The following is a 25,586-nucleotide window of genomic DNA, read 5'->3' as shown; positions in this document are numbered from 1 at the left end:
TTTGAGCGAACGGCCACATGATTGTGTGCCATTTCTATTAGTAAAGAAGGAGATTACAGTAAGCGCTCTCAACGGAGCGAATACAAATCAATAAAAGAAAAGAGCTACACAGTATCTGTGAAGGTGCTGAAGCACCAGTAATCAGCGAAACGAGACGTTTCGCCCCTGCCAGGCCCCATGCTCGGGCTTCCTCCTTGATTTTGAGTAGTATAGTTGTCTGTTCCTTTCGCTGGAACGTTCGTGCATTACGCTCCTTCCAAAACTCCCATGCCACTAAAAGAATAAGTGAGCGCAGCCCACTACGCGGTGGAACTCCCGTTCTTGTTCCCAACATCAGCCACCATTCGGCCACATTGTCACTTGGTTCCCATTAGGTCGGTTTAAGTTGTGGCTAGTGTGTCCAATTAGCGATCGCCTCCCAATGCGTCTCGAATAGAGACAAACGACGAGCAGGTGGTGGGCTGTCTCTTGGTCTCGTCGGCAAAGTGGGCAGCAAGTCTTCCTCAGCCACCCGTTGTCGTTAGGCGGCCAGAAGTCCAGACTCGGTTGCGAGACATACCTGGTTTATTAAATTACCACATGTGTCTCGCTGTTGACGGATCATCCTTAGAAAAGTAGCATTGATTATCCTTTAAAAAATACGAACACTCGTAACGAGTCAAGTCAATGTCTAAAACTCCCATTATTAGAGCATCTCCAAGAGCCTTTCTAAAATCTACTCTCCAAATCATCATTTAGAGAGTAATTTGAGTAAAAATTATTTTCTATATATCTTTATACTCTCCAACAGCTTTTCTATATCTCATGCGTAGTCTAGAGAGTAATTCTCGCTCTCCATCTTTAGCTAGCGAGAAATCCGAAATAGAGGAGGTCTATATTTAGATATACAATTGAAAAAACTGTTGGAGGATAATTTTTATTAAAATCTCTATTTTTAAAGATATAAAAAATTCCTTAGAGATGCTCTTGGTAACCTAAACAAACCGAGATACGTTTTGGGTCGATACCACCTTTTCAACGTGCTTATACGACACGGTGTATGGCCAACGTTTTCTCTTCATCTACTCGGAGCTGTGTGGAAAAGACGGCTGCTTGCATTCCCGGTGCAAAGAACAAGAGATCGGCTTCCACTATCCGACAAGAATTCATCATAGCGGGAAAAAATTGAATGAAACACGTACACACACACATTCACAAAACGGTGTACCGGTTGCAGCAGTGGCATGCAGAACAGGTATAGTAGATCGATCTTGCTCGAACCACCTCGCAAAGCCGCGAAGCACGGCGTGCGGCTACACTGCTGCCGGACGAGAAAACCGGGTCGCGGTCACCGAAGCACTGCCGGGCCGTCCGCCCCCCATTTCGGCACGTTTTTTTCCGGCGCGGAGGCGCCGAGCCGCGAACCCCACGAGGCGGAGGCGTGCTCGCCTGCTCGTGCTCGGGCGTCGGGGTCTGGGGCGGCGCGGCGTCGCTTTCGGCTCTCGAGCCCGGCGATCGGCGCTGGCCCGCAGCCGGCTGGCGTGACCCCCCATGGCCCCATGATTGGCCGTTAGGTTGCGACGAACCCCGCGTGCGTGCGGGCGCAGGGCCCGAGAAAATGCGCGGCAGATTCCTTGGCGGCCTGGCTGGCTGGCCGGCCGGCCATGGCCGGCTGCTGGTCGCCTCGGGGGTCGGGGCATCTTGAATTCCACTCCCATGTCGCTGATCTGTCTAGGATTTTCAGAGTAAAAAATCTAAGAATAACTCCGGTCGTCGGGAGGCTGTCAAATTTTCCAAAACGTGGATACATGCACAATTTAGATTTCTAATTTTTTGAAACACAAAACTAATACAGTAACGATTAGCTGTACAACTAGGTCGGGCAGATTCAGAGGACACGATCGATGACCCACTTGCTCGCTAATTTCAGCTGTTGCTACAGGGAAGCAGTTTTAACATTTCTCCGATTTGAAACAGTCAAAGATTTTTTTAAAAAAATCCCGAGCTACGTGCACTTTTGTTTATCATCCACTGCTCCTCGTTTAAAACTTTCGGAAGGGCAATGGCTTACCAAGCCCTCAACGACTTCTCAAGACAAGAGGGTGAAGTGTCAACTCGCAGAAGATACGTTTCTGCTCCCGCATACACAAAACAGGGAGCAGAGAAGTTCGTCCTTCGACGAAAAGGAGGTCGGGAACAAACGCTGATGCTTCAACGACGGCGGCGACTCGGAGCTTCTTCGGTCGGGCACCATCGATCGCTGCAGAACTTTCAACGCCGATCCATCCGTCAGCAATGCTTCCTGGACAGCCGAACGGAAAGGGAATCGAGAGCTCGCGCATCATCAATCATCAATCAGTCAGAGCGATTCTTTCGTCACTGCTGCTTCGCTTCTTGCCCCCGAAGAAGAACGAGCTCAGTTGCTGCTTCCTTCCCAGACGTTACCGGAAGGAAACCATTCTTCCGGTGCAAGAACACGATCACGGAATAGTAATAATAATCCGAGGCCGGGAACATTCTTTATCGGAATGGGGTTGGTGTTGGAATAATCTGATCCCCAAGAGCATTCTTTATCGGCAACCGTGTGAGCTGTGCCCCAACTCCAACCCCAACCCCAGCAGGCTCCATCCAAAAGTCTTCTGCCCCGCGGGGGAAAAAAACACAATTTCGGAGGCAAATAGTAAACTGCGACGATGAACACGACAGGTGGGCTGGATCCCGGTTAGCCAGCAGCTAATCCGAGGCCCCGATCCGTGCCGAGGCTCCCAGACGTGCTCCCCGGACCGCCATGATTGGGGGTGCCAGTGCAACGGAGGACAAGGTGCCGCGCCATGTCCACCCCACCCAGCCACCCTCATCCCGTAGGATCCCAGCCCAGATCGTGTCCGCACTCCGCACTGCCGGGGCCGTTCAGAGAGAATCCGAATTCAACAGCCAGACTGCTCATCCTCATCACTTCATCAGGGCGTACGTGCGAGTGCCGCTGCCGCCTGGCGCCTGCCTGGCCGCACGCCCTATTTCCCCCCTCGCCCATGTGCCGCGAGGATGGAAGGGAATCAGGGGGAGACGGAGAGAGGATGGAAGGGTCGCGCCGCCTACGAGAGTCGCTGGAATGTGATGGAGCGCCGGGGCGTTGCGTCGCGGAGGTGTGCAGGGAATCTGATGCCGTTGCTGGCTGCTGGATCGGATCTGCCGGGTTCAGGTAGCCGCTGGACGGAGCTAACGCTAACGGTCTCAGTCACCTGCTTTGCATCTAGTGTATAGCCTGCCGGAACAAGCGAACAGTAGGATCTTTATTTATCGTGCTTTGCGACTAGCTGTTGTATCATCGCACGTATCCGCTGAAGATAATAATATTTTATAATAAAATAAAATATTTCAGAACAAGATAAAAGATCAAAATAAATCGCCGCGTTTGGACCACCCTGTCATCCTGAACTGAAAGGAACGCGAAAAGAAAAGCGTCTTGCGTGACGGCGAAAGAAAGTTACTTCAAAAAATCCCGTGCAAATCTCTCACACGCGCGATTTATTTTTCCTTTTTTGCGGGGACACGCGCGCGTTTTCTCGTTACGAGCGAGGCTCTCTCCCCTCCCTCGTGTCAATCGCGTCCGGTAGCGACCGCGCATCCACACCTCGTCACCGTACTCCCGCGTCCTGGTCATCGGCGTCACGTAACGCCGGGGGGAAAAAACCACGTGACGCGCCCGCGGCCGCAGCGTTCGCCGGTCAGCGTCGCCTAATCGTAGGAGCGGTCGAACCCGGCGTCCAAAAGCAGGGGAGGGGAGGCCGAGTGCCCAACCACTCCGCTGGGTCCCCCGGCGTTGTGACGCCGTTTCCTTCCTTCCGCGGTCGGTCGCGTCTCGCGTGCGGGTGCCGCCGCGGTATCGCGGCTGCGCCCTTCGACAGGGTCAAGGCAAGGCCAGGGCCGTTCCGTTAGGACGCCGCACGGTTGGACGACCAGCTCCAGCTCCAGCTGCCTGCTCCCCCTGCGGCCCTGCCGCTGCTGCTATATATACGCCCACCGCCCGCGCGTGCTTCCTCAACCTCAACTCTCTCTCCGTCTCCCCCGCCGCCGATCTCTTCTTCCTCGCTCCAAACTCCAAACCCGCAACGACCTCCGTCCGCAAGCAAAGCAAGAAAGCGCATTCGCCTCCGGTCAGTTCTCGGTCCCCGGGGTAACGTTGGCGCACGCGATGGCCGCGCAGCCGTGGAGGTCGCTGCTCTGCTGCGTGGGCGGCGGCGGTGGCGCGCCAGGCGAGGACGACGGGCCGTCGTCGCCGCGGCGGCGGACCGCGCGCGGGCGGGAGCGCCAGCAGCTGCTGCTCCCCGCCTCCTCCTCGTCGGCGTCGCGGTTGTCGCTGTCGAGCCTCGGCTCGTCGGGGCCGCTCACGCCGGAGGACCTCTCGCTCACGCTCTCGGGCTCCAACCTGCACGCCTTCACCTGCGCCGAGCTGCGGGGCGTCACCGCGGGGTTCTCCCGCGCCAACTACCTCGGCTGCGGCGGGTTCGGCCCCGTCTACCGGGGCCGCGTCGAGGACGGGCTCCGCCCCGGGCTGGCGGCGCAGGAGGTGGCCGTCAAGTACCTCGACCCGGACTGCGGCACGCAGGGCCACCGGGAGTGGCTCGCCGAGGTCTTCTTCCTTGGCCAGCTGCGCCACGGGAACCTCGTCAGGCTCGTCGGCTACTGCTACGAGGACCACCACCGGATGCTCGTCTACGAGTACATGAGCAACGGCAGCCTCGAGAAGCACCTCTTCAAAAGTAAGCTCACGATCCCATTTGAATCATTTTTCACGTTTAGTTAATGAAGTTAAAGAGCAGAGTGGTTAGCCAAAATCATTGGCATTCAATAGTTGTTGAGAATACCGACTTGAACAAGAAGCTGACCCGAAACGCCGCCGTGCCGTCTGCGTGCAGGTCTCGACGGCGCCATGCCGTGGATGAGGCGGATGGAGATCGCCGTCGGCGCCGCCAAGGGCCTCGCCTTCCTCCACGACGCCGACACGCCGGTCATCTACCGCGACTTCAAGGCGTCCAACATCCTGCTCGACTCGGTGAGCGATCCACACCCAGACTTGGAAAATTCCACGTTACTCTCTTCTCTTCACTCTGCGCTAGCTCGCGATGCTGGAGCCTGCCTAGAGGTGGTTTCGGTTTCGACCGACCGACGCTAGGGAAAGTTACGGCCATGTCGGACGCATACGGCTGCTTCTGACGGCAGCTCTTGCGTCGCTGTAGAAAAGGATGGTGACGCCACCGGCCGCGTTCGTGCAGCTGCTGAACATTCAGCTCGAGCAGAATGAGAAGAAATCTCACCAAGAAAAAACCTCTGAAAGCTCAGTAGAAATCCACTTTTCGAGATTTGACTCTGGATCATCCATGGGAGATGCATGGATGTTCAAAGTCGTCTGCCACGCGTTTCATTAGAACCCCAGCCCCGACATGATTGCAGCTCGGAAGGTTCTTGGATGCCCAGTTCCTGTCGATAATCCCAGCTCATGATAAATAATGTCTAGGCACCTAATACTAAAGAAATCTGCACCTGCCTGATCCGTACCGCATTAGTATTTTTCTTAGCATCAAAGCATCAGTAGCTTAACAACCTGATGCCGGTCGACAGCGATGGTCTGATAGCGTCGCCTTGATAGTTCCGTGAATGTATCTCACTGTAATCGTCACGCATGATCTCTGCCTAACTCGACCCGGTTCTCTGGATTTTCAGGACTTCAACACCAAGTTGTCCGACTTTGGGCTCGCCAAGGATGGGCCTCAGGGCGACGCGACCCATGTCACGACGCGTGTCATGGGGACGAACGGGTACGCGGCGCCCGAGTACATCATGACGGGGCACTTGACCGCCAAGAGCGACGTCTACAGCTTTGGAGTGGTACTTCTGGAGCTTCTGACGGGTCGCCGGTCCGTCGATCGGGCTCGGCGCCCTAGGGAGCAGAGCCTGGTGGACTGGGCCAGGCCCTACCTCAAGAAGCCCGACAAGCTCTACCGGGTCATGGACCCCGCCATGGAATGCCAGTACTCGTGCCAAGGGGCCGAACGGGCCGCTATGGTGGCGTACAAGTGCCTGAGCCAGAACCCGAAGTCCAGGCCCACCATGCGGGAGGTGGTCCAGGCCCTCGAGCCCATACTCGGCATGGACGACTACCTCCAGATCGGCCCGTTTGTGTTCACGGTCATAGTGGAGGACATCAACGAGAAGATCAACGAGGGCAAAGGCAAGATGGTTGACGGTGAGAAGGTGAGCATGAGGATCAAGACGACGGTGGAGGAGAAGCGCCAGAGCCACCATGAACGGCACCGGCAGAAGTTCCCCAACTCCGCGGTCCACGCCGAGGTGCTGCACCGGGACGGCGACCTCGGGCCGCACATCAGCGCGCTGCGGCGGCACCGGAGGACGCCGAGCTACGTCAAGGAGAGAGGGGCGTAGGTTTCATGGTTGATCAGCGCGGCGGATATTAGGAAAGAAGCAGCGAAGGGGAAGATTGGTTGTGTACATAGTTAAGGTAGATCGTAGGGGGGTGTGACACAACGAGCCACACAAAAAGACCACGCCGCATTGGCTTGGTCGCCAAATTTTTTGGTTCAATTTCTTCGTTCGTGATGATAGTGATACTTGGTGTAATTCCACGCAGCAGTTCGAGAAATGCTGGCTCAGCCCATGAGCAAGAAGGCCGAGAGGCCCAATCCTTCCACCCCGCCATTTCCGCCACGAAAATTCTCCATCTCTGCGCCCCGCGGGCAATGGCCGGGTGTGACCGCTGCCGCTGGAGGATCAGGTCAAGCTCCTCAAACCCGGCCATTGCAGCGCTACGGCGACGTCCGGGTCTCCGGGATGGCCTTTTCCGCGGGACCGCTGCTTCCGCCTTGGGGCGTTCAGCCGGACCGGCGCGCGCGGCAGTCTCCAGAAATTTCTACTCTCCTTTTCTGTCCACTGAAACCCATCCTGCATCAAGAAAGATCATACACCCTACCTGCTCCACGGGCGGAGTGGCGAGTCAAGTCCTGCAGAATCGTAATGAGATGAAAAAGACTCGCGTCGCAGACCAAACCCTCGACGTCGACGACATGTACTGGTAGTGCCAGTCTTTCCTCACCTAGAGTCATCGAGCTAGTCACTGCATACCTTCTTATTCTACGATGATTTTTCAGCCTCATCGACTCATCCAGGGGAGGAGGATGAGAAGTTTCATCCATTCAACTGAGAGCGTCAGTCCGACAGCTACTTACCAGAGCAGAGTAAGCACTCTGCACTGGCGGAGATAATAAGTGTTCATCCATTCCAAGAGGCAACTGAAGTCTCCATGAAGAGGGATATAAGTGGATCGGCATGCCCCACTATTCTTGGTAATCCCTTGACTCTTGCCAAAATTCCTTGCATGTTCACATACAATTACTACGCCTTCTTCGTTGGTTTTGTGTTTGCCTTGATGGATTGCTTCCTCCCTAGATAGAGTAGCTCCAAGACTCAAGAGAGTCAGGATGCTCCGATAGTACGAGTTTTTTGTAAAAAGGGGATTAAAAAAAATAAAATTCGAAAAAGGGGCGCCAGTTGGAGAAATTTAGAGAAATGGGTGCCTCCCGCCCGCTGAAAGGGCGGAAAGGAGCCTCCCGCCCAACCATAGGGCGGGATGCTCAAAAAAAATTTTCAGGGACCTCTTCGCGAATAAGAAAACTTTTTTTATTCGCGAAGAGGTCCCTGAAGCAGGCCTCCCGCCCGGCCACTGGGCGGGATGCCTCCCGCCTTGGTGCACTGCTATTTTATGTGTGTGTGTTTTCTAGCTTCCAAAATTCGTAACAATTCACAGAAAAATCCAAAAATAGCAAAACTAGTTTTGTTAGAAACTAGATTTCAAACTCTATAACTTTTGTTAATGGAGTTTAGTTTGAAACAAAATACTTTTACCCCTATTTTAAAACTAAGATTAAGTAAAGTTTATGCTTAACTTTAGGATTTCATGCTTTGTTGTTTATGAAGTTTGGTATGACTATTCTATAAACTCTAGGTATCTTTGTGCAAAGTTTCAAACTCAAATTTGATGTAAATTTAACTTCTTTTGTCTTGAATTTTTCAAATTTGAAATGTTAACTAAACCTAATTATAACCCTTTTCTAATTAAAATTTATTGTTATTCTCTAATGTGATATTATTTAATATCTAATATATAGTCAAAGTTCTAAAACCTATAAAGTTCTAAAACCTATAATCTTATGCTCCTGGTCCATTTTTGTTATATTTTTTCTTAGATTATTTGTTTCAGAAACTATTTGAAATTCAGAATTTTTTCAAATATAAGATTCATTCGCCATACTCTTATGTATGCACATAGAATTTTAATTCAATTTTCTAAAGAAGATTACGGTATCTAAAACTCGTACGAAGATAGTTAAACGATAACGTTTGCAACGTAGAATCTAAATATTACGATAGTACAATACATGAAGCCATTTAAAATAAAATAATATGATAATGAACATTACAAATATTACAAATACATGAATCCAAATATTGTGTCTTCAGTCAATGCGGCAAATATTACAAATACGTATCTAGGTCTGATAGAATCTCAACGCAGCAAATATTACATATGAGCAAACAACGTTTAAATAAAATTACAACTAAATGATGCCTGATGACGTACTAGCACTCGATCGGCGACGTCTCCCACTTCTTGATGCAACCGGAGGTCTTCCATCTGTAGCATCACCTGTAGGGCCAGCTTCAGCACAACTGGGGCCAGCATCATTGGTTGGACAACGTTTATACGTGTGTCCAATCTGATTACATGCACTGCAGCGTTGTATCCTCGGACGGAGCTCTGACTCATCCATATCATTACAAATACGCCGTGACTGACGGCGTCCTCTCTTAACCCGTGATGATCTTGGGTCTGGAATATAGATAACAGGATTCGCTGTCTCAGTGAACGATCCAACCAAACGGAACCCATAAATCTCATACTGCCAGGTGCTAGCAATTGTCTCCTTTCTGAAGTAATGTGAAACATATATATCGACAGGATGTCCAATATCCGCACAAGCAGCCATTACATGAGAACAAGGTAAGTGCAGCAACTTGGGCCTCATGCATGAGCAACAACAAGTTCCATCGAACTTGAGAATGCACTCCTTTACAGGAGTTTGACGTCTCATGCCATGTCGCGCCCTATCTTTAGGAGATACCTCAAACTTGAGCTCCTGTGTTCCACATTGCCGTACATGGTGTAGCCGAGCGCTTTCTGCCTTCTTAGTCATATATTCTGTTACCTTGAATCCAAAATTTCTGTCTGGATCTCGCATGAATATCTGATTTTTAGTGAACCGCTCCCGAAAGTAATCGGTACACCCGCGGACAATGAATTCAACAATTGCAACCAGTGGAAGCCCACGAACACCTCGCAGCACCCAATTGTAAACTTCGGCGAAGTTGGTGGTCATTATACCGTACCTTGCACCATCGGTATCATAAAGTAACGCCCACTTCTCTTTAGGTTCATTCTCAATCCATTCAGAAAATTTTTTCACCGCTGACCCAGACCTTCTGCGAGTACGTGCAGTATCTGTTGGCAAAGAGCACAAAGCCTCTGCTTCATCCTGTGCAGTTATGTTTTTTGATGCGTCCTCGGCTCTTTTCTTCCCGGTCAGTTCATCAAGTTTCTGCCACTGCTTGTTAAATTTTTGCTGATTCGTTTCCTTTGATAGCCTCTTGAACATATCCATAAGGTGCTTGTTCTTGAATTGCCTGAAAAAGTTTGCACCGATATGCCTCATGCACCACCTACTGCGAATATCACGCCACTTGGGCGGCTCTCCGGTCTCCACACACCCCTGCTGCAAATCTAGAATTGCCCTCAGTATGCCGGCGTGACGATCATGAATCAGGCAGACATCTTCCCTATCCCGAACGACTGCAAGCTTAACCCGTTTCAGAAATCAGTACCAACTGTCTGTGTTCTCACTCTCAACAAAAGCAAAAGCAACAGGCAACAATTGATTGTTTCCATCAACTCCAATAGCTGTCAGCATTTGCAATCTATACTTTCCTGTGAGAAAGGTCCCGTCGATGCACAGGATAGGCCGGCAGTGATGGAATGCGTTAATGCATGGACCCAAGCTGAAAAAGACCCGCTGCAATATGTGGGGCGGACCTTCTCCTCTGTCTAGAGTTTTCAGGTTATAGTAGCTTTCAGGATTTCTCTGACATAGGACGGCCAGCATTCGAGGAACATTATCATATGCAGCCTCGAACGTACCAAACCTCATCTCCAACACCTTTTGTTTTGCACTCCACGCCTTACTGTATGAGATGGTATACTTGTACTTTTTCCTGAATGTAGCTGATAATAGACTTTGGTTCATATGACAAGTTCTGTACTATCATCCCGTACATCTCATTTGCGATGTATTGCGACGTGAGGTTGCGATGGCTCTTCTGCACCCCAGGCAAATGACAAGTGTGCTGAGTGACAATGGAGCATTCCCAATAATCTTTCCATTTACCCTTGTAGGCATGCACCCGCCATGGACAGCCATCCTTCACACATACCATATCGTACTTACGAGATTTGCACTCCACTGTCTTAAACTCTCGCATAAGAGAGAGAGACCAGCACTTAACATCTTCCTTCACCTCTTCAATTGAATGGTACCTTGCACCCTGGATAATTTTATTCTCTCTGCAATCCGAATGCCAGCTAGATCCGTCATCTACGACAAGATGACTGAAGTCACTGCTTACCCAATCTTGAGGCACATCATCATCATCATCAGACGAATCGGCATTCATTGCTTCATCCAATTCACGTTCTTCGTCTTGCAGCTGTTCAACAATAAAGGGTATGTTCTCCCCCTCATCAGCCACACATTGAGGTGCTTCGGTGCCACCTGCCTCAATGTTTGCCTCCTCAACTTCTTCATCAATATTTTCATCCCCCGGAGCAGCTTCAATGTTTATCAAAGGGTTTTGTTGCACACTGACAAGGAGTACCAGTGGCCACTGCCAATGACTTGCATTTTGCAGATAAGTTAACCAGTCCTCGTTGCTTGCAAGTGGCATTAGCTCTCAGATCAAAGCGTGAGTGGTACGATTTATGACGCATTGAACACTCACAGTGTGTGTCTCCTGATTAATCTTTAATCCCCTCATTAACCAGTTGCATAGGGATTCAAATGTTCTCTCGTGCGGCCTGATAATTCCTCTAACCGCACAGTTGAATTCACTTAAATCTACCCCATTCGGCCCATAAATCACATTTCCTTCTCCGTAATATATACTGAAAATACCCCTCTCGGAAGACATATCTGTCAATCATTAATGAACTAGTTATACTACATATTAATACACAACGAACGACGATCCTAAATTTCAGATTATATTTTATAGATTCTAAACTATTCAGATTATAAATTATACTAAAAATAAATGAAAATACTAAAAACTATTCAAAACATAACTACTCTAAGAAATATTTTCTAAATTATAGTCATTTTCAAGTACTTATACGGCTAGAATGAGAATATACCTCCAAATCGACGTGTGGACAGAGCTTCGCCGCTTCCTCTTCTCTCTTCCTCTTTTCTCTTCCTCTCCTCTCTTTCTCTTTTTTCTGATTTTTGCTGGATAAAATGGAATTTTCGGGGCAGGTTGGGGCTTATATAGCCCATGGGGGACCTTCCGCCCAACCAAAGGGCGGAATGCCCCTAAGCACAACATCCTGCCCTTTGGTTGGGCGGGATGCCCTCCCAGGGACCTCTCCGCGAAAAAATTATTTGCGAAGAGGCCCTCGGGGGACATCCCGCCCGCTGGTTGGGCGGGAGGTCCCCGGCCCCACGCTTCCCGCCCGTTCAGTGGGCGGGAAGCACCCATTTTCCTAATTTCCCCCATCCGGCTCCCCTTTTTCGAATTTTAATTTTTTTTAATCCTTTTGTTAAAAAAGTTCCCGATAGTACTACCTTTAATTCATGGAAGTTCCCACCAGCACCCTTTACGGCCCAAAGGGATAGGAAACTATTCAGGGCCCGTTCGGCAATTATTTGATTTGGCCCAGTAGCCCCACAGCAACGAGAAGTCGGTTCGCAATTCATTTTCGTTCCCGCTCTCGTCCTCGCCACGTCAGCGATCCGCGTCGAAGCCGCAGCGCGGCCGTCCGTGCGAGGAAGCACCGACGGCCCACGCCGCTTTAAGCCAGCGATCCGCGGCACCTGCCTCTCCACCAATCAGCGCTCGCCTCCCCCCTCCTATAATAAATAAACCAACCCACCTCCCCCCACCTCCCCAGCGCCAACAGCAAGCACATCCTCGGCTCGCCCAGATCCCCACCCCTCCACCGCGAATCCGAGCAGCCGCCGCCGCCGCCGCGACCCATGGCGCCCAAGGCGGAGAAGAAGCCCGCGGCGAAGAAGCCGGCGGAGGAGGAGCCCGCGGCCGAGAAGGCCCCCGCCGGGAAGAAGCCCAAGGCAGAGAAGGGCCTCCCCGCGGGCAAGTCCAAGGAGGGCGGCGGCGAGGGGAAGAAGGGCAAGAAGAAGGCGAAGAAGAGCGTGGAGACGTACAAGATCTACATCTTCAAGGTGCTGAAGCAGGTGCACCCGGACATCGGCATCTCCTCCAAGGCCATGTCCATCATGAACTCGTTCATCAACGACATCTTCGAGAAGCTTGCGGCCGAGGCGGCCAAGCTCGCGCGGTACAACAAGAAGCCCACCATCACCTCCCGCGAGATCCAGACCTCCGTGCGCCTCGTCCTCCCCGGGGAGCTCGCCAAGCACGCCGTCTCCGAGGGCACCAAGGCCGTCACCAAGTTCACCTCCTCCTAGGCGAACTAGGCTAGGCCGCCTGTAGCTGTAGGCTTCACACTCTTGTTCATGTGCGAGCGACGTGATTTGGCTGCTGCGGATGGTGTAGTTAGATTCTCTGAATGTGTTCTCTCCTGTAGGAAGCACCTGGTGGTTTCTGAACAGTGATGTTATCTGATGGAATAGCAATGCTGTTTATTTAACCCAGCTGTTTTTTTTAATCTGTGGATCATCTGTTCTTGGTTGTGGATCCCTTTGATTATCCCGTGATGTCGATATGACTACTCGCACTCTAGATTATTGTGGCGTTCATGGAGGTTTTCAAGTCTCAGCTGTTTTGCAAAGGTTCTGTGATTCTCGAGACTCGAGGAGATTAAAGTTACGTCATGTGGAATTCTGGGTTTCAACTTGTACAAACTTCAGGCTATTTAACTGTCTGATGTCAGAGCTTTCAACTCCATTCCAGCCCAAGGCAGTTAGCTTTAACAAATTCAGATCCTTGCCTTTTGAGATGGATGAACCTCCAATTCTTGCAGTGACTAATGTCTGAATTCTTGCCTTTTAAGTGATTGCAATTTGCACCCGTACTGTTTGTTTCACTCAGAGCTCGAATTCAGTCTGACCGCCGAGCTGAGCACCGGTCTTCCAGTTTACAGAAACTTCTACTCTCTGATTAAGATAGAAGTATAGAAGGCTGTTACACCAGCCAACCCATCATGCCGCATTACTTCGGTTACGAGATTTTCTGGTTCAATTTTTCTGCTTACCATAGTCATATTTGTTGTAATCTGTCAACAGTATTGGATTAAGAGAGAAACTGCACATCTGGCTAATTTATTTTATATGCCTTTCAGTCTTTTTCTGTCCAATAGAATTATGCCTTTTCTGATTATGATAAAATTATAGACAAACCTCCAATTCTTCTAGTTAACTATGTTCGAACTCTGAACTGATTGCACCCAAACTGTTCATTTCAATCTGAACTCCAGTTCAGCTGGACTGGAGAGATGAGATGAGAACGGCCTCTTCCAGTTTTCAGAAGCTCCTGTGCTATCCTTTTCTATCTACGCCGCACATACCTGCTCCAACTAGCTAGTGACTTTGCAATTAAGTCCAACAGAGCATCTTAGATAAAAGGTTCTCATCGCATACCAATTACCAAACCCTTAGCACCTACTGTCAGTCCGTCTTTTCTCACTTAGAGTTGCTGAGTCATTATATACCCTAGTCTACGACGAATTTTCAGCAGTCCTGTTGACTTGTTCGGCGCAAGAAAGAGAGGAGCATATGAAACTGACAGAACGTAGAAGTATACTGAACAAGTTGCAGTTACTGGCTGTACAAAAACACAAAATGACTAGAGAAATATGAAATACGTAGGCCATCAGAGGAACAGCCTGCCATCATCAGAATATGACCCATGTCTAAAGATTCAATTCACATGGCTGTCGGATCTGAAAGTTCTGAATGACTCCCTTATTATATCGTCACGGCACCCCATGTTTTATCCTATTCTACTTTCCATACCATGAAAAGGGCTCGGCTGCTACATTCACTCAATGAGCTCTTTTGAAATTTTGCCCTTTATAAGATATGACGCCTAGCAGACAGATCGAGTCAAAGGAGAGCTGGTACCACCGGCCGACATGATTTGGCACGAGACAGTGTAGAAAAGTGAAAGGAGTTCCTGCTTGTCCATATTATACAGCGTATACCACAATCGAGCTGAGATGTTATCCAATAAAATAGCCTGAAGTATGTACTCCACTGCTCCAACCTTCAACCGAGGAGTGCTCTGAAAAGCTTGAACCATCCAAGTGAAAGTCTCCGGCAGCTCAAGACTTCCAAGCTCAGGGTTTCATTCATTCTAAGATGAAATTGAAGCCTGGAAGGAGAAAGCTGTAAGAGGTTTGGGCGCTTGCCGCACCACATGCACGCATGATCCATTTGGTAAGTTCTGCTGTTTCTTTGGTTATCTGTTTGTTTGGCTGGGAACTCCTGTTTGAGCAGTAAGGGTATGGATATGGCTATTTTGGTAGGATCTACCATAACAGTTTCCTGCGAGGAGGTTGTAGTCTCTTATTTCACTTCAGCCCACACAGTACCTTTAAGGCTACTTGTGGTCTCCTGGATGCCTCGATCTGCAACCTGCAGAATCCAAATGGATCTGAGAGTAAGAGAGGAAGTTCGCTCCCATTTCCAACTTAGAACAGTGTAGTGATTGATACCGGAGAACTCTTGTTACAAAAGGTGATCATCGAGAAGATCTATCTAGTTGCGAAGGAGATCATCCCTGAAAAAAATTGCAAAAAGGAGATGTAAGCATCTAATTTCGCTGCACGAAGAAACTGCGAAATAACTTTCGTTTCTAAAAACCACAAATTATTTGTCTGGTTCGATTAAATCTTTCCTACCATTAGGACCTTGTTAGATTTTCTGAGTAATTTCTGTTTTCCATTCTTCCCAGTTGGTTCTCCTCTTATACATATTCTTTTGTTGCTCAGTGATGCAGCTGTCTTGCACTGATCTCCCTTCGTGAGGGCTTCTGTTTTCAATCAAGCAAATAGATTCAGCGTGCACAGACAGTACTTCTGTCTCTGAAAACAAAACAAACAGAGGATACTTTCAGAAAGTATGAAGCTATTAGCTTTTGGTTTAGTCTTATTGGGGTGCTTACAAGGTTTTGTTACTTGTGACTACCAAGGTAAGGTCTTTACAGTTCCATATGTCTTTGCCACATCAGATTTTTCTTATTTGGCAGGAATGATATAAAGCAGTTATTATACTTAAATTGAGAATTGGTTCTGAACTAACACGCTCAGAATGTATTGTGCTATATTGACTAGACTACCTGTACTTAACACTGAAGTCTGTTAAAGATGTGCCCACCAGTTGTACATGTGACCAATCAAATGCGGGAATTTAAAACTGTAGAAAAGTTTTATATAAAGCCCATGCCCATCTATCTAGTACTGATCATTTTTCACTCAAGGCTTAAATATCTGGCAAGGCCTAACTCAACTGATCCAGAGTTCATGTGAGACAATTATCAGATTGACATCAGAATCATTTCGCCAAGTTTTGTTTTCTTTCGTCTACCTGAATCCCACAAATAAGGCTTCGTTTTTCATCCACAGTTACAGCACTGTATGAAATCAAGATGCATCTCATTGATGATGGTGGTGTCCTACAAGACTGGAAGGATAATCAAATGTCCCCCTGCAATTGGAGAAATGTTATTTGTCAAGACAACAAAGTAATTAAGATGTAAGTACAGGGGATTCAACTCTACTGTCTGAACAGTGTATTCCATTCCTGCCAAGGCAGCTAGGTTTCCCGTTTCTCCCAAACTTTTTTTTTCTATACCTCTTGGTATCTTCCAAAGACCCTAAAACACCTCTTTTAGGACAGACAAACCTCCAATTGCTCAAGTTAATGTATAAAGGATTGATTACAACTGTTATTGATTACAACTGTTTATTACAGGAGAAGAGTATGCATTTGGGTAGCGTGTAGTTCATTTGCAGGCTTTCCTATTTTTTGCTATTACAAGTTTGAACATTATGCATACTTCTCTTTACATTGATTTTTGCGTTGTTTTCTTTTTTTGTTGTTTGCAGAACTTTGAGCTCAACAGGATTAGCCGGAGTCTTGTCACCCAGCATTGCAGAACTAACAACTTTACAACAGCTGTAAGCTCAATGATAGTCTTTTGGACTATGTAACATTCATTTCCCATAAATTCAAATATATATGGAGAAAGTTCCTGATTGTTGCATATTATTGTTTCAGGCTATTGGATGGCAATATGATAGGTGGTGGAATTCCTGAGGCGCTTGGGAACGTATCAAGCTTAACAACTCTAAATCTAGGAAGAAATATTTTTAATGGTTCCATACCTGATTCTCTTGGCCATCTTCAAAAGCTCCAAACACTGTAAGCCAGCACATGATTCCACGACAAATGTTATCATGGTTGTTCAACAACTCTTAACAATTTGATAACCTGGACAGGGATCTAAGCGAAAATCTCTTAACCGGGGAGATCCCAATCTCCCTCTCAAATCTTTCATCACTGAATGAAATGTAAGTTGGCCTTTCAATGCTGATACAACTATTAAACTTTCAAATTTCATTGTTTATACTTAATGGAGTATTTTATTTGCTCAAGATTTTCAAGAGTTGTTCGGTTGTTCCATTATCATATAACATATTTACTTTGCAGTAATCTATCAGGCAACTACCTTAAAGGTGAAATACCAGAACAACTACTTCAGGTGGTTCAATACAAGTATGTCATATATTGCAGTCCAGTAGAACACATAAACAATTTAATGTGTACTACTTTGTATTTTACTTAGTAAGAACAATGTCGTGCTTCTTTTCAGCTATACAGGCAACCACTTGAACTGTAGACGAAACTCAACTCCTCCATGTGAAAAAGGCGCCACTAAGGCAGGTAAGTCATTAAGCAACATCTCAGTCCATATTGAGAAATTGAAAGTTTAATCCTTAATGCAACATCTCAGTCCTTGTGGAGTGAAACACAATGGTTCTAACTTAGTCAGAAAACTGTTTCATTTGATATGTTCACTTGGACTTATGGAGCATCAGAAAAATGCTATTTCATGACATCCTGGATTGTTAACGTGTCAGGGCCTAAAACTAAAAGCATTCTTTGGGGCTTGGCTGCTGTTTCTTCTCTACTAGCAGTTATTTTCTGTTTCCTCTTTTGCTTTGGATTGATCAAATTCAGAAGGCTCACAAAAGGTCAGCTGTGAAACTTTTTTTTCTTCTAGTTAGTAATCCCTATCTCCATCTACTTTTCAAGTTTTCATATTCTTGTTTGTACGTATATAACTAATGGGGGATCACATCAACTCTCATTTTAGGTAAATGGAGCGTAATGGATAGATCAGAGGTGAATACGCACCGAGGTGAAGAGATAGTATGGGACATAGAAGGGAACAATCCAGAGTTCACATTTTACGAATTTTCACAAGTTTTGGAAGCTACAAATAATTTCTCGGTAGAAAATAAACTTGGACAAGGTGGCTTTGGTCCTGTTTACAAGGTAGGGAAAACAAGAACTGGTGTACACAGAGAGAAACTAAGATTTTGCATTATCTGAAGATCGTTCTTACATGTCATGCAAGCTAGTTTTATTGTAGTTTGAGGAATTTGAAAATAATAATATCACATTGATTACAAGCTGCATCAAAACCTTTTCTGCAGGGTCAATTTCCTGATGGATTGGATATAGCAGTTAAAAGACTTGCTTCACATTCAGGGCAAGGTCTCACAGAGTTCAAAAATGAAGTCCAACTCATAGCCAAACTCCAGCACAGAAATCTGGTTAGGCTGTTGGGTTGTTGCTCTCAGGGGCAGGAGAAAATGTTGATCTATGAATATTTGCTGAATAAAAGCTTGGATTTCTTCATATTTGGTATGACTGTTTTAATGATTAGGCAGTCCATATTATACCCTACTAAAGTCTGATAATGTTTTCTGTACTGTTTTATGTTTAATTTATATGCAGATGAAACAAGAAGAACTTTACTTAATTGGGACAGACGGCTCGTGATAATCGAAGGAATTGCACAGGGACTTCTGTATTTGCATAAACACTCTCGGTTACGAGTCATACATAGAGATGTTAAAGCAAGCAACATTCTCTTGGACTCTGAAATGAATCCAAAGATTTCAGATTTTGGACTAGCAAAAATGTTTAGCTCAAATGATATCGAAGGAAACACACAAAGGGTGGTTGGGACTTAGTAAGCTCTTTATTGAGACACTGGTTCATTGTAGAACACAAATTTGGCATAAAAGTTTGTTCCCTTACGTTGTGTTGTGTTACTCGTGTGCCTTTCAGTGGATATATGGCTCCAGAGTATGCTTCTGAAGGCCTCTTCTCAACAAAATCTGACGTATTCAGCTTCGGTGTGCTAATTCTTGAGATCATCACTGGAAAAAGAAACTCAGGTTTCCATAAGCACGGAAGCTTCCTGAACCTTCTTGGATATGTACGTATGTCCTATATTCAAACATTCATTTGTGCAATTTTTCTGCTTGTGCTGTAACTTGTAACATCTGAAATAACATAATCCATGATGAATTTTTCATAGGCATGGCATTTGTGGGAAGAGCGAAGATGGTTTGCGCTCGTCGATTCATCATTGGCTGCAAGCGGTTGTACATTAGAGATGATGAGGTGCATCAACATTGCGTTGCTATGTGTGCAAGAGAACGCGACCGATAGGCCCACCATGTCTGATGTGGTCGCGATGCTAAGCAGCAAAAGCGTCTCCCTGCCTGAGCCTAAACACCCAGGATATTTCCATGTAAGGGTTGCAAAAGAAGAGGCCTTCACAAATGCAGAGTCATACGGTACCAATGATGCGACTATATCCACCCCCTACGGTAGATAGTATTGAATGAACATATGGTAGATAGTACTATTGTAAATTGTTTCAGATGTGAATGTTCGCTATGACTATACTTGGCACTGTTCGTGTGACTCAGAGAAATTTGTGACTTACTAATGCTACCAGACTCTTATTTCGTTTTATTTTTTACACGCATTCGCCTCGCTCAGGTACCCTCGTTGGCTGCCTCCGTTGTTTGTCTAGTAGCTGATGGATTCAATCGTGAGATGTTATGTCGTAATGGTTTGGGGATGAGATATGCCTGCTTACCAGGATAGGTAGTCCGGATCCGCCCAGCCCCCGCTGTCGCAGCAGGCAGCACACACCGCCGCTGGTTACCGCCTCCTCACAGCTTCTTGCTGGTGCTAGACGACGAATAATAGCCAGAGAGGCAGAGACAGAGAGGTCAATGGCCCAAAACTGAAGTCATCTAATTTAACTTTGAGACCCATCTAAGCCGTCTACTTTTACTTTGAGGCCTATCTAACCACCAGTTCCAGGTTCATGCATGCAGTTGCTTTAGCATCTTTAGTATTTCATCCGTTCAGAAATATAGTTTGTTCTAAGTTAGACCATCTCAACCAACTTTATAGAAACATATCAATATCTATGATAATGCACTAACAAAAGCATATCTTATGATGGATTTAAATTTAAAAAATGATTTGACGTTGCAAATTCTTGGTGCATTTTTCTAGAATCTAGTCAAAAGTAGAGGAGTTTGGTTTAAGGTAAAACTAAAATAACCTACATTTTGAATGGAGAAAGTATGAATAGCACGATGTTGCTTTGACAAGCTACAAGATTCCAGATCTCCATGAAACCAAACAAGAAAGCTACTACTCCTACGAGTAAACAAATGTTTCACATAAGTAAAAAATGTTTGGAGATTGAGGAGGTCATGGCAATACTATGGCTACTAGATACCATGAAAGGTGCGAAAATTTAGCAAACTTGACTGTTTTATAAATACACTTTTAAGACAATTCTACCTACATCATCTTCAAAAGTCGATCAAAATATGGAAAAAGATATTAATGGCTTGTGATTGGAGTAAATACTTGTTTTGCGAGGTGATTGGAGTAAATACATTTCTTTGGGAATGTATTTATTGCCTAGTAGGACCCCGAATTTTGGGAGCGCATGCATAAATACCAAAATCTTAGTGTTTCAAAAACTGGGATATTTCTTATCAGCCGAATTTTAGACACCATATCTACTTTGAAAGAAATTAAACAAATAAATCAATGTAACTAGCTATAACTATAATATAATTTGCTTGAATTGTAGTATAAACTAACTGCGACTAGACGTAAGAAGAAGAAAAAACAGGAGATGGAGGCCTTAACAATACTCGAATTTTCTTTCTCCCCCTCCATGCGTTTAGCTTGCTCTAAGCTCGTCCATGGCTTTACTCACACCTCTCCCCTTTAATTTATCCCCCTCACACGGTTCCCGATCAAGTGCCGTGCATCCGTCGTGCGAAGGCAGCCTCGTGCATATCTGTTTCCCTTCTTGTCCCGAGTGATCCCGTAGATAGAACTATGCAAGTTATCGCACCCGGATTCCTTGTGTCCTTCTCAAGAAAGGTGGCTAATTCCGTGCAGCACGCCTTACGTCTTCCGTGTAGCACCAGCTGGTTTCTGGGCGATTAGGGAAGAGCTCGATTTGGTGTTCTCGATTCAATCTGAAGCGTGATTCTGCCCCACCTAAAATCTGAGGCGAGCTCCGCCGCTGCTTAGACATGAACCAACTGATAGTCAAATTTTGTTGTTACGCCTTGATTTTGATTCGGCAAAAGTTGGAAGCCAACCAATCCTGAACCTGCCGTCCCGTTCGCTTCTCTCTGCAACCAACTCGAGCGACGCAGCAGGAAACGCTCAATTCCTCCTCACGCCTCGCGTCGGCCCTGCCCGCGCGCCGAAGCGGCGCCCAGACGGCAGCGACAACAAAGCCGCCGCGCGCGCGCGAACTAGAAAAACTGGCAACAGGAAACGTACAAGAGCAAGTGATTCCGGTAGTATTATCCACGAAAGAGAACTCAGATCGAGGTCAGCACTGAAAAATACTCGCAAAATCCTAACGCGCGCGGGCAAAAAAAAAAACTCGGAGCTTTTCCTATAAAAGCAGGTCTCGATCGACGCCTCCTCTGTGCACGCACGGCCGGGAAAGGGAAAACCTGCGTTGAAAACCTGAGCTTCTCTTGCCTAGTATAGTAGCATGGGGAGCGATCAGCTAGGCCTCCAGTACGCAGCTCTCTGCTGCGCAACGCTGATGATTGGGTGGTTGCTGCATTGGGTGTACAGGTGGGTGAATCCCCCGTGCAGTGTCGGCATGCTCCCTCCTGGCTCCATGGGCTTCCCCGTTGTTGGCGAGACCTTCCAGCTGTTCAAAGCCAGTCCTTCCATCGACATCCCCAGCTACTACCGGGACCGACTCAAGCGGTAACAACTAACATGAGAGCCGCCCAAGTTACTCTGAACTTATTACTGCTTTTGTATTGTTTGCTGTTTTGTACAATTAGGCTAATAACTTTACTGCTGTTCATATCCACAATACATTGCTGTTCTTCAGGTATGGTCCTGTGTTCAAGACCAACCTGGTGGGGCAGCCTCTGGTGGTCTCCCTGGACCCGGAGTTCAACAGGTTCATCTTCCAGCAAGAGGGCAAGCTGTTCCGGAGCTGGTACCCGGAGACGGCCAACAACATCTTCGGCAAGAAGAGCATCACCACGTACAGCGGCACCGTCCACAAGTTCATGCGGAGCTTCTCCTCGAAGCTCTTCGGCGCCGAGAGCCTCAAGGAGGTGCTCATCGGAGAGCTGGAGGACGCCATGAGGCAGGGCTTCGCCTCGTGGGCCGCCAGGCCGAGCATCGAGGTGAAGGACAGCGTGGCAGATGTAAGTGTGTGCATGCATGCGTAGGAGTAGTTTAACACCATGTGACCAATCACTAGTCCACTGCTCAACCGGGCACATGTAGCCGTTGGTTGGGTGTGTGTCCTTGTCCTTGTCCTTGTCCTTGTCCATGGCGTAATCAGTGGCAGTGACATGTCTAACTTGACAGTGATGTTTTGCCATATTTTTACTTGTGTCACAGATGATATTTGATCTGGTCGCCAAGAAGATGGTCAGCATCGAACCCGTCGAGTCTCGAGAGTTGAGGAAGAATTTTGAAGACTTCTTCCAAGGGATGCTCTGTTTCCCAATATACTTTCCCGGGACATCATTTTACAAGTGCATGAAGGTACACAATTCAGGATCAATCCATTCATTTTGTTTGGTTGAGATTTTTATTTTTAATTCCTGAACGTTATAACTCTCAACTTACATAGAGTTTGTGCTGCCTGTGGGTTGATACTTGTTGCATGCAGGGAAGGAAAAACGTGCATAAGAAATTGACCGGTCTGCTGCAAGATCGGCTACGTACACCTGGGAAGAAACACGGTGACCTTCTCGACCTACTTGTCGAGGAACTAGGAAGTGAAAAGCCGGTGATAGACGAGGCTTTTGCTATAGATGCACTTGCTGCGCTCTTGTTTACCAGCTTCGCGACAATATCAGCAACCCTCACCATAGGTCTTAAGTTGCTCACAGACAACCTTAAAGTCGTCGAAACGCTCAAGGTTATTGCACCTGTTCGAATGCTATCACCTCACAAACGAAATAATTACAGAATCATAGAAGACGTAACTTTGAGGTTGAATCCTAATATGAAACTTCACATCATTTTTCTAGGAGGAGCATGAAGAAATACTGAAGCAACGAGGAGACAAGAATTCTGGGTTCACATGGGATGAGTACAAGTCCTTGGCATTCACTACTCAGGTACCTGGATCTCCAACATATATTTGATGATTTTATTTTTCCGCGTTATTTATGCTATTGTGATGCTTATTGGCACTTTTTATTTAATATGATATGAATGAGTTTTTTTTTCACCTGAAGGTTATGAATGAGATTAATCGGATGAGTAACATCGCACCTGGAATATTCAGAAAAACTCTGAAAGATGTGCAAGTGAACGGTACACATTTTTCCCATTTTTCCCACAACTGTATGAAAACCCCTAGTTTATAAGCATGTATAGCCTGTTCAGGAGAAATTGCATGCTCAGAGTTGCACAATACAGTTGGTCATTGGATAATTCATTTCTGATGCAGGCTATACGATTCCGGCTGGGTGGTTAGTCATGATTAGCCCCATGGCTGTCCATCTAAACCCAACACTCTTTGAGGATCCACTCAAATTCAATCCATGGAGGTGGATGGTTAGTAGCAAAACACTGCATTCTTTCACTTAGTTTGAACTGTTTAATTTGCTCCATAGATTATGTTTAACTCAAAATGCGCTCAATTTACATGATCTATCTGGGGCTAACTGCATGCAGACACATGATGAGACGAAACGAAGCACACAGCAGAGGAATTTCATGCCGTTCGGAGGAGGCATAAGGCTTTGTCTAGGGGCAGAGTTCGGCAAACTTTTTATATCACTTTTCCTCCACGTCCTAGTGACAAAGTACAGGTACAACATACATGAGCAGATATGCACGAACAGATCTCATATTCATGCATCCCACTCATGCGCAGTTTTGATGGTCTCTGTAGGTGGAAAGAGATAAAAGGAGGACAAGTCTTGCGTGTTGCAGAGATGATAATACCTCAGGGCTATCACATTCAACTTGTTCCTACGACCGAATGAGATGATGTGTCTACAAATTATGCTGGTCACTGTAAATTCCGTAGAGTAATAAGTGCGCACGGCAAGAAAGTGTGCACTTATTAGCACTTTCTTGCACAGTACGGTGTCTATCTTTATTTTTTTTTAAAAAAAAGGAAACGCAGTACGTACGTTAAGTGGGCAAGAACATATTGTATGTTTGTTTTTTCACTAGTTATGTGCAAGTATGGAACTACCTGTGCAACAAAGAAAGGTAATACCCTGAGATGACTGCCGGAGATGATTACTTACCACGTGGCAATTTCTTGAAGGTGCTTATGGGGTATAATGTGCGCGCGTATATTCATAGAAGTGAGTATGCATGTGTGGATATGTGTTTGGTACTGTTCTGTATTTTGAAAAGAAAAATCACATTATCAGTACAGATTTGTAACTTTGAATGGGTATAGATGGTACATTATCACTAGAGTTTTGAAACTTCAACGCATGCCTTTCGAAATCGTTTTTTCATATTTTTTGCAGTCTATTTTTGCACCCAGATGTGGTCATCCATGTGTACCTGATTCCTTTTGATTTGCCTTAACTTGCCTTGCTAACCGAGGTACGCAATGACACAACAAACCAGTACGCGATAGGGCTGTATACTACGGACTCTGATGCAACAGGCAACAGCATCTTGTAGGTTATTGTGGACGGGTTCCTTCTCCATATTTTTTTCTCTCTAAACGAGGTGCTAGTAGCTCTGCGCAAGCACAGCATGGTCTCCGGCGGAGGCTGAACGCGAAGCGGTCGAAAATCGCAAGGAAAAGCCGCCACCCCGTTCCTCATTCGCCACGTCTCGTTCTGACCTGATCGGAGACGGCGCCGACGGGTGGCGCCGCGCGCACGCAACATGCTTGAAAATTGGCTCACGGGCGCGCGCGCCAACTAGAAGATTAGCAACGAGATTACATAACTGGTACACAGTCTGCACCCTCCAGCGCGCATGCCGCAGCCTCACAAGAGCGGGTCGTCCTGATCCGCCCAGCCCCCGCTGTCGCAGCAGGCAGCACACACCGCCGCTTGTTACCGCCTCCTCACAGCTTCTCGCTGGTGCTAGACGACGAACCCACCTCCAGCCCCCACAAGAGCGGGTCCCCATCAATCCATCATACAAATTGAAATGTTCCAAATAAACTAAGGCAGTGTTTAGTTTCTTGTCCGTAAATGCAAAAAAAAATTCAAAAGAATCTTGCCAATTTGAAGTACTAAATGAAATCTATTTACAAAATTTTTTGTATGGATGGGTTGTAAATCGCGAGGCGAATCTAATGATGCTAATTAATCCATGATTAAGCAATAATTAGCGGATGGTTACTGTAGCATCACTGTTGCAGATCATGGATTAAGTAGGCTCATTAGATTCGTCTCGCGATTTACAGTCCATCCATGCAAAAAGTTTTGTAAATAGACTTCATTTAGTACTTTAAATTAGTAAAATTTCTTCAAAAATTTTGCCTTTACGATTTTTTTACGTTTACGGGGTGGGAACAGGACCTAAAACAAACAAAGCAATCATTGAGGGGATTTTATCCCCAATGTTTCCTCACCTGATTCCTCTTCACCGGCGCCGGCCGCGCGGCCGCGCAGCCTCCTGTCTACTGTCTTGCTGCTTCTCCTCGCGGCGCTGCATCCTCGTTGCGGTTCCGCCGTG

General features: G+C 46.8%; 4 protein-coding genes across 6 annotated transcripts; all 4 read left to right on the top strand.

Moving 5' to 3' along the window:
* The first annotated feature begins 4,023 nt into the window (after positions 1 to 4,023).
* LOC112896620 (serine/threonine-protein kinase RIPK-like) lies at positions 4,024 to 6,627 on the top strand. Its single transcript, XM_025964651.1, has 3 exons — positions 4,024 to 4,742; positions 4,899 to 5,035; positions 5,704 to 6,627. Exons 1-3 carry the CDS (start codon positions 4,175 to 4,177, stop codon positions 6,421 to 6,423), a joined length of 1,425 nt encoding a protein of 474 aa, XP_025820436.1. The 5' UTR covers positions 4,024 to 4,174; the 3' UTR covers positions 6,424 to 6,627.
* Positions 6,628 to 6,805: 178 nt separating this feature from the next.
* Positions 6,806 to 19,339, top strand: LOC112896619 (LRR receptor kinase SERK2-like). Of its 3 annotated transcripts, XM_025964648.1 has the most exons (15): positions 14,290 to 14,735; positions 14,825 to 15,103; positions 15,290 to 15,489; positions 15,923 to 16,052; positions 16,406 to 16,477; positions 16,578 to 16,721; positions 16,799 to 16,870; positions 17,010 to 17,075; positions 17,173 to 17,243; positions 17,441 to 17,554; positions 17,677 to 17,858; positions 18,020 to 18,230; positions 18,324 to 18,561; positions 18,660 to 18,810; positions 18,913 to 19,339. In XM_025964648.1, exons 3-15 carry the CDS (start codon positions 15,420 to 15,422, stop codon positions 19,213 to 19,215), a joined length of 1,824 nt encoding a protein of 607 aa, XP_025820433.1. In that variant the 5' UTR covers positions 14,290 to 14,735; positions 14,825 to 15,103; positions 15,290 to 15,419; the 3' UTR covers positions 19,216 to 19,339. The 3 variants fall into 3 exon arrangements, with proteins under 3 accessions (XP_025820435.1, XP_025820433.1, XP_025820434.1); XM_025964650.1 differs by lacking the exons at positions 14,290 to 14,735; positions 14,825 to 15,103 and adding an exon at positions 6,806 to 7,340 and having other exon boundaries at positions 18,913 to 19,334; XM_025964649.1 differs by lacking the exon at positions 14,825 to 15,103.
* LOC112896621 (histone H2B.1-like) lies at positions 12,251 to 13,006 on the top strand. Its single transcript, XM_025964652.1, has one exon. The coding sequence runs from the start codon at positions 12,357 to 12,359 to the stop codon at positions 12,804 to 12,806; it is 450 nt and encodes a 149-aa protein (XP_025820437.1). The 5' UTR covers positions 12,251 to 12,356; the 3' UTR covers positions 12,807 to 13,006.
* Positions 19,340 to 21,383: 2,044 nt separating the features above from the next.
* LOC112897275 (cytochrome P450 87A3-like) lies at positions 21,384 to 24,348 on the top strand. Its single transcript, XM_025965546.1, has 9 exons — positions 21,384 to 21,656; positions 21,787 to 22,111; positions 22,311 to 22,457; positions 22,585 to 22,836; positions 22,949 to 23,038; positions 23,159 to 23,237; positions 23,374 to 23,480; positions 23,601 to 23,737; positions 23,821 to 24,348. The coding sequence occupies exons 1-9, from the start codon at positions 21,433 to 21,435 to the stop codon at positions 23,912 to 23,914; spliced, it is 1,455 nt and encodes a 484-aa protein (XP_025821331.1). The 5' UTR covers positions 21,384 to 21,432; the 3' UTR covers positions 23,915 to 24,348.
* The last annotated feature ends 1,238 nt before the right edge of the window (positions 24,349 to 25,586 follow it).

The sequence above is a fragment of the Panicum hallii genome, chromosome 6, assembly GCF_002211085.1.
Source record: "Panicum hallii strain FIL2 chromosome 6, PHallii_v3.1, whole genome shotgun sequence".
Classification (NCBI taxonomy): Eukaryota; Viridiplantae; Streptophyta; class Magnoliopsida; order Poales; family Poaceae; genus Panicum; species Panicum hallii.
This window is presented reverse-complemented; position numbering and strand designations above follow the sequence as displayed.